Below are 15,196 nucleotides of genomic sequence, written 5' to 3' on the forward strand. Positions count from 1 at the left end.
AGGGCAGGCGAGATAGTTAAAGCTAACTCCTAACTCCTTTCATATGCTTCATGTTTCGGGGGCTCCCACTGAGATTTTATTTAACGAGTAGAATCTGATGCTGAAATAAGTTTAAAAGACTCCTAGCTAGGCCGTGTTTCCTAAGACGTTTCTGCTCTAAAATTCACATACTCTGGGGAATAACCTGTGGCTACATTTAATGGAATGCTCACGAGTCTAATCGTTTTCATTATTGATACTCAGCACATTTGTTACTTGATTTTGAAAACAGCTTCGTGTCAAGCACGATTCGGGATTTCTTAGCTTGAGTCCATGGGTGGATGTCTGGGGGTCTGAAACCCCTGCACACACGTGCGAGATTTTGTGGACATGGGCATACAGAAAGATTTCAAAACTTCCCTGAGATTCTCAACAAGCGAATGAAAGCAGTGAACGGGAGGGAGTCAGACGTGTCCAGGCCTCAAGCTGACACAGGAATTTCAACAGAACGATAACAGCCTCCCAAGTCCCCTCCCAACTGCACGCCCTTCGGAAGGTGCCGCGCCCGCGGCCTCCTGACGGGCAGGGAGGAGCGCCTGCGGGACGTGGAGGGGGCAGCGGTCCCCCAAACCTCGCCTTTTCTAATACCTGAAAGACGCCAAGGTGGAACTCCTTGGCTGTCCGCGCCACGCCTCCTCAGCCCCGAGCTGTGCGTGCCAGGTGGCAAGCAGCACACCTTCTTCGCGGTTTGTCTGTAGCCGTTAAGCCGGAGCTCTAAGGGGCTCGTGGGCCTGAAGGTAAGTCTTCTTAAAAGGCCGCGCCCGAGAGTCATTGGGAAGAATGCGAGTGAAGGAAAACAAGAGCGTCTGGCCCTTCTGTTCGGGAGGCCTGGCCTTGGGAGACCTGTCTTCCTGAGGGCGCTTCCAGCTCTCCTCGGCACCAGATACCCGCGTGAGCACCAGCATCCTGCTCAGGAGCAGCCCCCTGGCCCTTCTGCAGCCCCGCTGCCGGGGTGTGGGGGGAGTGCAGCAGCGGACCGGGCAGACACCGGCCTGGAGCGGGAGCGGGTGTGAGGGAAAGGCCTCCGCACCGTGAAAGCCTCACGGGATGGGCGTGGAGCCTGTCACGCAGCAGGGCCCACTTGCTGTCACAGCCGGCGGGCCAGGCGGTGAGCGGGGCAAGAACCGGGCCGGGCAGGGGCCAGCGGCCGCCCTTAGAGCTGGAAGCTGCCCTGAGGCGCCGGGGGCAGGCTCGGATCTAACTCAGTCACTCTCCTTTCCTTGCAGATGCTGCACAACAAACACGTCATGGTCCGCGTGGGAGGCGGCTGGGAGACCTTCGCGGGGTACTTGCTGAAGCACGACCCCTGCCGGGTGCTGCAGATCTCCCGTGTGGATGGCAAGACGTCCCCCATCCAGAGCAAATCCCCGACCCTTAAGGACATGAACCCAGACAATTACCTGGTGGTCTCGGCCAACTCTAAGGCTAAGAAGGAGATTAAGTGAAACCAGCTGGTCACGACAAGGGGACTCTCATAGTGGCCCGTGCCGTGCCCACTTCTCCAGTGTAGTCAGTTTAGCTCACAGGCTCTGAAAATTACTTTGGAAAAAGGGGTAACACACAGAAAAATGTCCTCATACTGAAAGAGGTTCTAAGAGTAGCACTATTTATTTTAATGCTTCTTTAGAACATGGCCTGTGAAAAATTCTAAAATCGGATTTAGATTAGAGAAACTGTAGGCGAATTATTACGTCTCGATAGGCGAGCCCAGTACTTAGAACACAGTGTTGGAAACACAACTCTAGCTAGAGGGAAAAACTGTTGTTAGGAGAAAAGATTTAGGATTTACAGATAAGGAAACAGGAAGTGCCTCCTTTATGTCTACAGAGTAAAAGCACCCCAGACATTTTTATAATTGCAGGATTTTAAAGCTGATTTTTAAAACAGTGACAATTAGTGTGACAATGTGCTACCAAAAATATCCGACAGCACTTTAAATCCACATGGAGTATTCGCAACAGGAATGCTTGGCTGGAGAGGCCACTTCAGAAAAGTTTACATTCACTTGGAAGATTGCCTTAAAGCTGATCCCTTACCTATGACCAAATATCTGGGGTCCTTTTGGAAGTTTTCAGCGCACCCCTTAGAAAACGGCTTATGAATCGTCCCACACATTCCTGAGAAACGTGGCTGTGCTGAGACTGACAGTGTAATTCACACGCATAAGCTGACATTTATATTTTGACAGAGTAAATTGTACAGTCAAATGTTCATTGACTTCATGTTATTTTAATAAGCGTTCTTATTAAAGTATACCTTTAGTTAATCCTACTTTGCTATGCTGTCTAGTCAAGTCCATTCACTGTAGCTAATGATGTTACAGACCTATGTATACCCTTGTACACCTAGGACACAGCTGTTTTGTACCCATAAACAGCAAAATATTGTCCTCGCTGATTCAAGAATTAAAGAGAGAAATTGAAACATTTTTTGTCTCAGTATCAATCAGTGGTTCACTCTGAAATAAAGGTGATCTTCGGGTGGCATCTTTCCCTGAGTTACCAGAGTCCAGTTGCAGTTACCCAGGACGGCTTCACTGGGGGCGGCTGAGGGTGGTGGTGTGTGCTCGGCTAGGCGGACAGTCTAGACTTTAACATTTTGTAAGGAGGGACATTTACCTTGGAACTGAGTAATTGTAATATCTTAAAATAGATATTCAGTGATTTGATTTTCACATTACTAAACTAATATTAACACTGAGTTTCTCTGTATAACTGGCCAACAATCCATCAAAACTTTCTCCCGTGCCTAATGTTCCCCGTAAACATAGTTATATCTTTAATAATCAGAATTAATTTTGTTAGTGTAGTCTTAAAAATATGTCTAGGTGAACAAAACTATTAACCTCTTCATGTAGCTTTGTTTTCTGACCTAACACCACACATTCCGTTACAGTACTGTGGTCCGGAAGTCTGATGTCTCGCTGGGCTCACCGCCACATGTCGGCAGGGCTGTGCTCCTTTGCGAGAGAACCCACTGTGTTGCCTTTTCCACCTTCCAGAGGCCGCCTGATTTCCTTGGCTCACGTACCCCTTCCTCTGTCTTCAAAGCCAGAGACATCTCAGTGATGCCTCTTTCTTTACATCTCTGTCAGACCACAGGTTGGAAAGCTTCTCCGCTTTTAAGAATCCACGTGATTAGATTGGGCTCACCTAGATAATCCAGTATATTCTCCTACGTTATAATCGTTAACTGAATGGCATCTGCAAAATACTTCTCACCACACGACGTAACATACTCCCAGCTTCCAGGGATTAGAATGTGATCCTGTCTGGGGGACAGTGGCATCATTCTTTCTACCTATACCACTTGTATGCTGGTCATTTAAGTGTCACTAAGAACACGGTGACAATGACATCGGGGCCTAGCTGCTAGCTGGATGGCACTACACTAGGGGTAAGGACAATGGGACTACATTCAGAAGGAAACAGCCAAATGTAGACGGACCTTACTGACTCCTTAGTGAACATTACTGGTGTTTTTCAAAATTGTTTTAGCTATTATAAATGTTACATTTCCATATAAATTTTAGGATCATCTTGTCAATTTCTCTGAAAAAGCTTGCTGGGATTTTGCACTGAATTTATTGATCAATTTTGTGAACTGCCATCTTGACAATATTGAGTCTCCCAATCGGTGAACTGTAATGTCTCACCATTTCTGTCTTAAAAAAAAAAATTCAGCAGTTTTGTAGTTTTTAGCTCAGAACTTTAACTTCTTTTGTTTTTTCCTAAGTATTTTCTCTTATCTGATGATTAGAATTACCTTAATTTTTAGATTATTATCTTAACTTTCACACAGAAATAGAATTGACCTTCATATATATATCTAGTATTCTGCAAACTTGCTTAACTCATTTGTTTTACAATATTTTTATGTAGATGTGTAGTTTTCTACATGAGACACTTGATATTCTTTTTAAAATGTACGTGAAGTAGGTCTAATCTTTGACTAAGAAACGTAGAACAAGAAAACGGTACCTTAGGTGTTTGGTAGATTGAGGCGTTTAGGATAACTCCTTGCCTTCTTGGAGATCCCAAGCAACAGCCTGGAGAGAGCCAGTTTCTGTGTAGAACTAATTTCCATTTGAGGCAAGTCTGAAGTAGTTGCAACAGATGACTCAAACCTGTTTTTATGACTGGAAGACATTAACTCAAAACTCTATGCAAGCTGAGTACAGTGCTATAAAAATAGACAATGCAATTCAGGATATAATAAAAGTATCACATCCAGGTGAAGTAATTTAGGAATATTCAGCTCTTAAACCGCAAAGGTCATATTTAGAGGCAATATTTGCAAAATGACCGGTATCTAGAAGAGTGAGAATGGCAATAAAAAGCCACATCATAGGAGAAATGTAAAGGGTTGGAGCTGTTGGGGCAAAAACTTCTGTCAAATCAGAATTTTTTCTAAGTCTGCCATATACACAAATGCCTTGTCAGTGGCTTTTGAGAAAATTAAAGAAAATGGCCACAGTACCACATCTGAACCAACGTAAAGCACACACAGAGGCCATGGGAATCTGAGACGCTTGCTTGGAGATGTTGAAGGAATACACCTTAAATCTCAACAGAGAGGCATGCGTATCTGCCGACCAATTACTGATCTACTTATGCAGAAGTTTCTACTCAAACCTAAAATCGACAGGTTATGTTTGCTTCTAAGGGCGCAGCGTAAGTCTTCAGCAAACAAGCTGAACTGCTGGAGGAGAAAAGGAAAATTCAAAGTTTATGTCACATTCCCCTGGGGTACACAAGGATGGCAGCTGGAACCTATTATACTATATTATTTCTCTAAGAAAACAGGAGACTCATAATATCATTTCTTCCTCAGTATTGAAAACAAAACATGCCTAGCTACAAATTCAGGGATTGTATGAACACACCAAACAGCTTTTAGCTCTGTTCTCATGAATCCTAAAGAGATGAAAGCATCGCCGAGGTTTCCCTAACCACTAACCCAACTTCTCATTATTTAAGATGTAGTGAAGATAAAATTTTCGTAAACAGAGACAGCCAAAGCCAATTTTTATATAGGAAAAATGTATATTTATATCCCTACATGGCAATACAGAATTTATAAAACCATGTGTGAGAAAACTAGTAATTACCTTCCAAACACAATCGGCAGAACAAGTGTCACATATAGATGCTTTAAAAAACATGCACTGTGTCAAGAACAAGGCCGTGTGACAAGATACAACTTTTTGTCACCAGCCACATTCATATTAATAGTTTGGAGACTAGAATTAAAAAGCAATGATTTAGGCATTTTCCATTTTAACACAATAGTTACATATATGCATTTTACTGTTTCATTTATATTTTACTCATTTGGTTTGGGTGCCATATTAAGCATTATGTTTTCCTATTTAAATTACGAATTATGGTAAATTGGCTCCAAATTAGGTTTTCATCAGAAAGTGATTTGTAACTTTAGGAGGGAGATGCCTGATCTATCTGTATGTACGTGTACATTACATTTTTTAGTAGTAATTTACTGGTTTCCTATCAGGCACTTAGTCTCCCCCTTCCTCTTCCCAGCACTATTCCTAGCATTTGAGTATCACCCCTTAGTCCGTGTACCCCAGGTGGTTTTGGGAAGGTGACCACACCGATGGAGGTAGGTCACCATTTATGACTGGAGCAGGACATCCCACTGTTCCCATAAAGCAATACATCAGCCTCTCATTCATGGTTTAACAGTAAATAAGTGTTGTGTTTGGATATAAACTGCTATTAGAAATAGAGCATTATCCCCTAGATCTAAACCTGTTGTTTACACTAACCCAAGTTATAATTCTTTAGGATGTAGTACAGATAAAATTGTTCTTTCTGTATTAAAACAGAAGGATAGATTTGCACAGTTCAAGGATGTTAGGTCTGGTTCTATCTCCATTCAGCTGCTAATGATCCTTTTTCCTTTCTGCCTTGGAAAAATTAAGCATGTTCATAAAGTCAAAATTTTATTTCTAAAATGCAACCCAATAACTTCCCAATCCTTTATGAACAACAATACCACTAATCTTCTAAGAGATGAAGACAATTTAGCCTAAATATGTGTCTTGCATGGGTATCATGAAATATTTTATGCCATCATAGAAAAGGTAATTTTTCCAATGAGTCAAGAGACCTATATTATAGTTCAATCTCATTAAAATTAACATATAAAATATACTGCAATATAACACGTCTTATGGTAGGGATGAGTGAGACAGTGGCTCAGTTTCCTTTCTGTAAATCAAATGAGCTGGCCTACTTAATTTAGTCCCCACTTAGTATCTGCAAATTCTAATTTAGGCCTCGGGATGTAGCCTTGCCATCCAAGAGTTAGCAACCATCATAACTAATTACAAGATATAGCAATTCTTCTATTTTAGCTTATTATATATTAAAAAGAAATATTCAAGAAACAAAAATGCTATAAAACTCATGTTACTAATAAACAAAAATCTACAAAGTTTATGATTATGCATCATATAGAATTACTTCATAATATTTTTATATCTAAAGTAGTCCTTTCAAATAACAGTACTTACATGTTTCTTTTTCATACATTCATATTTGCCTTGGCAACTGCATATCTGTATAAATCTTATGACCGTTTTTTAAATAAATACAAAACAGTAGAAACATCTATGAAATTTGGACAAATATATCACCACCCAGTATAACCCATCTAGATTCTTAGTTTAACTCATTCAGTAACTACAAAGATCTTCATGGAGTTGAATCTGACACGTATAATAGTACACCACTGCCCTCTGATGGTAACTCTAATATATTTTAAATTCAAGCAAAAGAAATTATTGTAATGTAAAACAGTATGTTAAGTTTATAAGCTACACAAGTAAAAAATAAATTAGGAGAAATTCAGTATTTTCTACAAATGTTCATTACTTAATGAGTTATAAAAATTTACAGTGTTCCTTCATATAATCCCTTCAAATGACTTTTTAAGACTTTTCCTGCAGATCAGTTTAAAGGCACTAAGTCCACAAGTTTAAGCAAAAGTCGTCATATATAACCAAACAAAAGGGAATGTAAAGCTAAACAGCACAACTACAAATAGCTAGGCCATCTTATAAAGGAGGAAAAATGAAACTGAAAATTTTAATATTTGAGATGTATGCAGAATCTTTCCATGCGATGTACATATATTCACTATTTAGATTTAACTACTAAAAATGGAGAATTACCCACTACTTGCAAAAGCAGCAAATGTAGGAAAATAGGTATTCAATGAAAGGTCTGGCCTTTTCTAAGTCTGACAATCAAAAGCATTTTCAATATTTCAATACTGAAAAAGCATTGCATTTAATGGCACTAAAATTACAAAGTCTAAATCTTCATTTTTCAAAGAGAATAAATTAAATTGAGGATGTCCACTTGATTGCAGATATTAGTTACTGGCAGTAGACTTTCACTCATAGTATCCTTTATGAAACTGTCCACTAGAAAATAAAAATATACAGAGAAAAGTAAATTTTATTTACGGTTACAAAACAATAGTCCAAGTAAACAAATAGGCAGAGAGAGGGCTATGGGGTATGCCAGCGATTTTCAACTGGTGCTACAAGAATTTTTAAAACATGCAACACCTGACTATTTAGTCAGGGGCACTAACCTCTTTTCCCTTACACTGTCAAGTAAAAAAATGACAACAGCCAACTTAATAGCTATCCGGTGTGAATGAATCAAAATTTTATCTATTTTTTTGTCCAATTGGCAAAAAATATAATGTATTTTTTAGTGTGAGGCAGAATTTTAGTAATTAGTTTATGTGTGCCATGAGATGAAAAAGGCTGAAAATCGCTGGGATATGCAAATGCAAACTAATTTTTGTGATTAGCAGTGATTGATAAAACTTTACATTACAGTCAAAAGTCTGAAATAAGATATACAATGGTTTAAAAAATACAAAGTAATAAAACAAAATATCTGGTCAGATTAATGGTAGCTAAATTCCAAATACCTAATAATCACTTAAGGAAAGAAGAGGGAAAAAAGAAACAAACACCACCGAACAAAAACTATGAAACAACAAAATGAAAATAAAGGAATTCTTGTTTGAGGCATGGAACCAGGGAATGGTAGCCATGATTCAATAATAGTTTGGCAGTCTTTTCCTTGCTTGAGCTGAGAACTTATTCCACTTGCTGTTCTGTTTAATCAAGTCTATTAAATCTGCAATGATAGGTTCTGAAAGAGCCACTCGGATAGGACCAGAGATATTTTAAGTCTACTGAGCAGTGTTTTCCAAGTATATCCAATGAATATTATTGGGGGGTGTGTGTGTGTGTGTATATATATGTATATATGTAAATACATTTTTTAAATTAAGGTTTATTCCAAGTAAACTTGCGTTTCTTTATTGCAGAACTTCTTAGAGACTTGAATGCTGTACCCTTTTTAATCTTTGAGAAAGGGATATAGTATACAATATAGTATTCAGAATTTTAAAACATTCTTCTACCATGGGACTCTCTTTTCCACAATGTATCTCTCAGGACTAGAGTTAAAGACACTGGAGCAGTGATTCTCAGTCTGGTTTGACATTAGATTACCTTGGGGAGCTTAATCAAGTACTGATGGCCACACCCCACTCTCAAAAATTCTGACTGTGTGAGGTGGGGCCCAAGGCTCAGCCCTTTTCTGCAAGCTCCTCATGAGACTCTACCGTGCAGCCGGGGCTGAGGGCCACTGCACCCGAGCTCGGCCATCGCTCCTGCAGTGGCGTATCCTGTACCGATGCTAGTCTGCATCCTGATGCCATTGTCCCCTTGACTTCTTAAGATAAGGCTGCCTTTCCAAAGGACAGTCATAATACCAATGCCAATTATCCTGGAAGAGGCAGAGCTGGTCAGAAATGCTATGTGGAGGGCACAGAGACAGGAAAGGGACATCTGCCTCACACCATGGGGTCGGGTCAGATCAGGAAGACTCTACCTACACTCGGACATTGCAGGCCAGCCTGGGGAACAGGCCTGAGAGCAGCCCTCAAAGAACCCTAGGCCAAAGGGGTTCGGAATGAAAGTTACTCTCTGCCTTGTACTTTTCCTTCTGTTATCCCTGAGCCCCCCACATTTTATTATGGACTTAACAGAATACTCTGGATGAGCGACGCTTGTCACCAAGGGGAAAGCAGCATGTCCCTTAAAGCCAGTGATTTGATGGGAGGAGCGATTAGGAATATCCCAAGGAAAAATGACAGTGGTAACAGCAGTTGGTTCATGAGAATGAGCCACTCTTATTGGGAAAATCCTCCCATCACTGCCCAGTCTGCTGGCCTTGAGGGTCATTTTTATCAAAGAAGCCAGAGATTTCCTATCAGAACAATATACAGAGAAATAAAGGTATTAAATTTACATTGCAATGTTTTTTCATTTTGAGCACCGCTGAGGGGACTAGAAGTGATATAAGGCCTAATTTATATTTAATCTATAGGCTTCAGGGCATGGAAACTTTAATCCTAATTATGAAAGCCCTTTCTTTCTTAGAGTTGAAAAGCTGATGTTACAGTTGTTAGCTGAGAAGTTGTAAATTAAGGACCTTCTAATTATGACTAACTATAAAGTATCCTTTTCTTATATGTGACTTTAAGTCACCCAGTACCTCCTTTCCACTACTATAAAACTGATCTCAGCATTGTTACCAGTCCTATAATTTAATTTTTGCAAATTGTTTTTGAGAACCCTCTATGAAGTAAACCTGATGACATAGATCTTTACCTCAACAGAATATTGAAAGTAAGCATCTACACTTTCCATAAATATTTTGCCTTGTATCTCCCAACTGTTTTACTTTATACTAAATTTATTCTATCATTGGGGGGCTATAAAAAAAACCTAAGCAAAGTGATCAGGGCTATTTACCTTAACACTGAAATCAATTATTTTATACATTGTTAAAAGTAAACAATGAAAAATATTTTAATTTCATTTATCAAGTGAAATTAGATGAAATAACATGCAATTATAAAACACACACAGATAAATCTTATCTCTGTGTGATATTCCTGAGCCAGAATCACATCCTCACAGGCTGCCCCACAAATTAGGAATACACACACACACACACACACACACACACACACACACACACCCCCTGTATGTATTTATATATAGTTTTGAGAGCAAAAATCAAACTGAACTGAGAAGACTAAATAAGTGTTCATAAATCACTGAAAAGTTAAATGTAACTGACCAAAATTCAGAACACTGTCCTTTTCACAAATGCACTTACTTGAGAAATGTATTTCCTTTAAAAATAGACTAGAAAAATCTTAGTATCTGAACCATTATTTTTCTAAGTTTTATTTTAACATGTAAAATAAAACCTTTATAGTCCTACGAGGCTGTAAAGATCCCCAAGTTCAAGGACCTTGTTTAATTTGTCCGCCATTGTATTTCCAGTGTCAAAAGCTGCAATCGGCACACTGGAAGGTGCATGTGTCACACTCACTCCTGTACAGCCTGCTGCCCAAATTAACATTTACATAACTATGGTATGAGTGACAATGTAAAGAGCAAAAATATCAAATCACTGAGTAAAAACACTGTAGGTTATAAAAACAAATTTGTAGTGTAATCCCATTTAGTAGGATTGATGTACTAGTGGAAACGAGAAACAATGTTTCAAAATGACACTGAATTTGGGCGATTTTGACTTCTTTATACTCTTCCATATTGTTTGAGTTTTCTACACATTTAAGGTTTGTATTATTCATATAAAGTATTAGGATAATTAGGAAAAATCTACTTTAATTTTTGGGGGAAACAGTAAATCTATTCCAAGTAAATGACAGAATGGCCCAAATAAACTGACACTCAAATCTGTATTATTCATGCTTTTAAATCAATTCAAAATCTTCTGATAATCCATCTCAACAGGAAATTATTGAATGGATTACCACTTAAGTTTTTAAAAATTCCAGGTAAATTTAAGTCTTAAATAAATTGTAATACTTACTCTAAGTCCACCTTCTGGTGGGGGTCCAGATGTAGCAATTTGTTTTTCTATTTTTTCCTTTCTCTTTCTCTTTTCTTCCACAGACTGAACATCCAAAATGCCCCGAGATGCAGCCTTTAGGAAAATTAAGGGGTACAAAACAACAATAAAAATCAGTATCCAAGCTTTCTTTTTTTTTTTTTTTTTTTGCTTTGGAGGTGGGTATTGGACTATTTTGGTAACAAAGAATTAGACTATTTCTACGACAGCTTTATATAAAACATATTATCATTTTTTCATTGGATATTTTGAAACCATACCAATTTTCCTCCTAAACTAACTTCATATCTGTCAGTGTTTTATAAGGGATGGTCATTTTATCCCAGGGAATACTGTTATTAAAGGGGCATCTCACATTACGGAAGACATCTGTATAGTAATGTTCATACATTAAATTATATAAAGGCATTAATGTAATTTATAGAAACACAGAGATCATTGTGACAAATAATTAACTTTAAGTATAAATTTAGAAGATAGCAGTTACCATTTTTGTTAGAGAATACTACTAGTCAGACATCTATCAAGAATAAAGTACTAACTTAATTCTCTAAGTAGGTAAAATTTCCTTTTTACTCTCACCTCCTTCTGTCTTCTTTCTGCAGCCTCTGCTAGCTTTGCTCTTTTTTCTTCCTAAGGAAAATATATAAAAAATGTGTTTTAAAATAAAACCAAACATTGTCATGGATCATTTACACACGTAATCATATCTTATAGGTTATGTAACAGTTTATAAAAATATTTGGTATTGGCCCAAAATGTTTCACTAAGACTGCGAGTACTTACATGTATAAAATAATCATCTTTCTGAATGTCATTCTCACAATTAATCAACATACCTCCAAATAAGAACATGCTAAGACATATATGTGATACATATTGTATGACATGTTATATATGCATATATATAACACAAGTTGGTCTATAAAATAATCTACTTGCTTTTGTTTAAAAAAAAATGGCTTACAAGCAAGTTGGGGCAATGAAACAAATGACATTTAATAATACAAGGTTTAGTACTGCCATTAAGGGAGTCTGAAGTAGGTTGGTGTTTTGGGGAAAGGTTCATGAATGAACTGGGGGAATCTCCCTGTGTATGACAGTGAGAACCGTAGCACATTCATGAAAGGTACTGTTTCATGTTGGGTAAGCTGAGTAATTTTCTGTATCATGTATTAATTATAAAATCTTTAAATAACAGGACAGTAAGTAGCACTCTCTTGGGAGTTATGCTGATAATTCCCTTGTTTTCCATTGTGGTTATCTGTGGGGGTGGGTGGAGGGTTTAACAAATACTAACAGACTGGGATTTTTATCAACAGCCTGATAAACAACATTAACGACATTTAAAAGCAACAGTAGCAAGAAAAACAAGGTGAACTTCCTGGTACCAACTTTCAGATCATTTTAAGCAGCTATAATCAAAAGCCTGAAGAGCTGATGCACTTCCTTAAATAAATGCTTTCTTTCAACGAATTTTTTGCTAGATAGGAGGGAAGGGAGGGATTTGGGCTTTCTGTTATCAACTACCAGCAAGGAGTTATTAGCGAAAAGATAGTTAAAAACAGAAAGCCACAAAAAGTGTAAGTGCAGTGGACCACAAACTGCTAAGTTAAATGTGAATTTCAGATAAACAACGAATAATTTCTAACATAAGTATGTCCCACTACCGTAAGCGACAGATCCACTTTTAAAATGTGTCCCTCGTTTCTCTGAAAAATCAAATTAAAGTGGGCGTCCTGTATTCTTATCTGCTAAACAAGGCAGCGCTACAAACGGTACACTCTGTACCACATAAAATAATCCCTTTTTAAAGGAAGAGTTTAGAGAGATAAATACTAAAGGGAGATTACTAATACAATATCCAATAAAGCTCAGGGATATACGGGACTTCACTGAGCACCTTCTTTAAGCAGCTGATACAGACACAGGAAAATGCACATCTCCTCGAAGAGCCAACCCTTCAGTTCAGAAAAAAGAGAATTTCTTCTGGCGCCCTAACTGCCCACCGCGCCGCGGGGACGGCCCCGCCCCGCCCCGCACCTCCCCGCCCCGCCCCCGGCCTCCGCTGCGCGCCGCCGCTCCCAGGTCCGCCAAGGTCGGCGGCGGGGAAAAGACCCCGGAGCCACCTTCGGGCGGTTTTATGGAACCAAAGTGGAGAGACCGGCAGCGAGGCGGCGGCCCGGGGCCCGCAGGCAGGACCCCGAGGTTCCTCGGGGCGCGACCCGACGCCTCCGCCACCGGGGTGCCCCCCCGCGGGCTCCGCGGCGCCCGGCCCGGAGCAGGTGCGCGCGGCCCGGCCTGACTCACCAGGTTCGGCGACGGAGCCTCGGACTCGCCGGGGCAGGGAAAGCACAGCCCCATCGGGAGAGCGGCGGCGGGGCCCCCGCCCCGGGCGCTAGGACGCGTGAGCAGCGCGGGCGCACGCGCGCCCCACCCGGATCGGCAGCGCGCCCCGCGTCCCCCCGCGTCCCCCCGCGGCCCGCGGCTCGGCGGCTCGGCTCGGCCCCCGCGGCAACGCTCCGCCCCTCGCGGCTCCGCGCCGGCCCCGCCGCTCGCTTCCGCCCCCCAGAGGCCCCGCCGCCCCCGCCTCCGCGGGCCCCGCCCGGCTCGGCGACGCGCCCCGGGTGCCTGGAAACGCGCGCGGGGCTGCGTGGAGAACCCGGGCCCCGCCCCCTTGGCCCGGCCGGTGACAAACGAGCGACCGGACAGCGACCGGCCTGTGCCGCTTCCTTGGGGCCGGGGGACTCCGGCCTCCGAGACACTCCGGTTTAACGGGGCGCGGCTCGCTGGCGCCGCGGACGGACGGCGGCGCCGTGTCCTGCCTCCCGGGTGCCTCGCGGGCGGGGGTGAGGCGGCCGCTGTCCGACGCCCGCCTCCCGAGGGCGGCGCTGGTCGAGGTGCCCGCCGGCGTCCCGGGGCTTGGCCTCAGTCATCCCTACCTGGGAACGACGGGGTCCATCTGTTCAGAGACTTTGCGTCTCAGATTTTCACAGGTGTGAAAATCATCCGGGCATCTTGTCAAAGTGTAGTTTGCCCTTGAACAGGGTGCGGGTGAAGCCCCAGATGCGTTTCTAGCGAGCCCCTGGGCCGCGCCGGGGCTGCCGATGCCCGCACGGCGGTGCGGGTGTTTCCCTTGCACGGGGCAGGTTTTCCCTGCTGGTTGGAAGCCTCCGAATGTTACAGGAAAGTAGGCTGCGAGTGACAGTTCACTCCGCAGAGACCGTTCCACGGTTTCCGTGCGCTGTGCAAGGCTTCAGGCCATTTAAGTGAGCTGATGTGAGCTGGGTGAGACGCGGGCCTGCCTCCTGCCCTCCGCTGTGGTTCCCCGGTGGCCCCGGGACCGCTGCTGAGGACCCGGTCCTTTCCCCCGGCTGAATCTCCTCCCCCCAGCCAGCGGCGGGCCGCCCGGCGAGGGCTTGCCTCTGGGCGCCAAGCCGCTCCGTTGGTCCATGTGTCTGTTTTATGCGAGAACTATACTTTTTCCCTGTAACTCTGTGGGATAGTTTGAAATCAGGAAGTGCGACGCCTCCAGCTTTGTGTTCCTTTCTCAAGATTGCTTTGCCTATTTGCATCTTTTTTGGTTTCATACAAATTTTAGGATTGTTAGTTCTATTTCCGTGAAAAAGGCCATTGGGATTTTGATAGGAATTGCATTGAGCCTGCAGATTGCTTTGGACAGAATGGACGTTTTAACAATATTTATTCTTCTGATCCATGAATAGGAGATGTCTTTCCATTGATGTATGCCCCGAGGAAACACTGATTTGCTTTTATGTGGCTATAGATCGACTATGTTCTATAGAGATTCAGATAAATGGGGTCATGCGTTCTTCAGCATAAAGTTTTAAAGTTCATTAATGATATTGTGTGTCTTCAACAATATTCAATTTTTATAGATGTATCACATTTAAAAAATGAACTTACCTGTCCATTGACATAGGGGCTGTTTGCATTTTGAGGCTATTATGAACAAAACTGCATAAATATTTGTGTACAATTCTTTGTGTGAACATGTATATTTCTCTTTAGTGACACCTAAGATCGGAGTAACTGGATCATATTTTACATGTATGAAAAACTGTTAGAAATTTCTTTAAGGTAAAGTTCTTAAGCCTTTTCATTCGTGTCAGTGATGTAAGAGAGTA

At 41.7% G+C, this 15,196-nt stretch overlaps 2 protein-coding genes across 14 annotated transcripts in view; one reads left to right on the top strand and one right to left on the bottom strand.

The window, feature by feature from the left end:
- GAS2 (growth arrest specific 2) overlaps window positions 1-2,467 on the top strand; it is a 133,715-nt gene extending 131,248 nt beyond the window's left edge. For 12 of the 13 annotated variants that reach the window (XM_081154967.1, XM_081154966.1, XM_081154960.1 and 9 more), the window contains one exon: window positions 1,266-2,467. In XM_081154967.1, the coding sequence (XP_081011093.1) occupies window positions 1,266-1,484 (219 nt within the window). In that variant the 3' untranslated portion in view covers window positions 1,485-2,467. The remainder of the gene's footprint in view (window positions 1-1,265) is intronic. The other variant, XR_014000058.1, reaches the window with a different exon arrangement.
- A 2,581-nt stretch (window positions 2,468-5,048) lies between these two features.
- On the bottom strand, window positions 5,049-13,581 carry SVIP (small VCP interacting protein). Its single transcript, XM_081153063.1, has 4 exons — window positions 13,359-13,581; window positions 11,631-11,681; window positions 11,010-11,123; window positions 5,049-7,492 (listed from the first exon to the last, which is right to left on the bottom strand). Exons 1-4 carry the CDS (start codon window positions 13,410-13,412, stop codon window positions 7,478-7,480), a joined length of 234 nt encoding a protein of 77 aa, XP_081009189.1. The 5' UTR covers window positions 13,413-13,581; the 3' UTR covers window positions 5,049-7,477.
- Window positions 13,582-15,196: the final 1,615 nt, after the last annotated feature.

Source organism: Miniopterus schreibersii (genome assembly GCF_964146895.1).
Source record: "Miniopterus schreibersii genome assembly, chromosome: 12".
Taxonomy (NCBI): domain Eukaryota; kingdom Metazoa; phylum Chordata; class Mammalia; order Chiroptera; family Miniopteridae; genus Miniopterus; species Miniopterus schreibersii.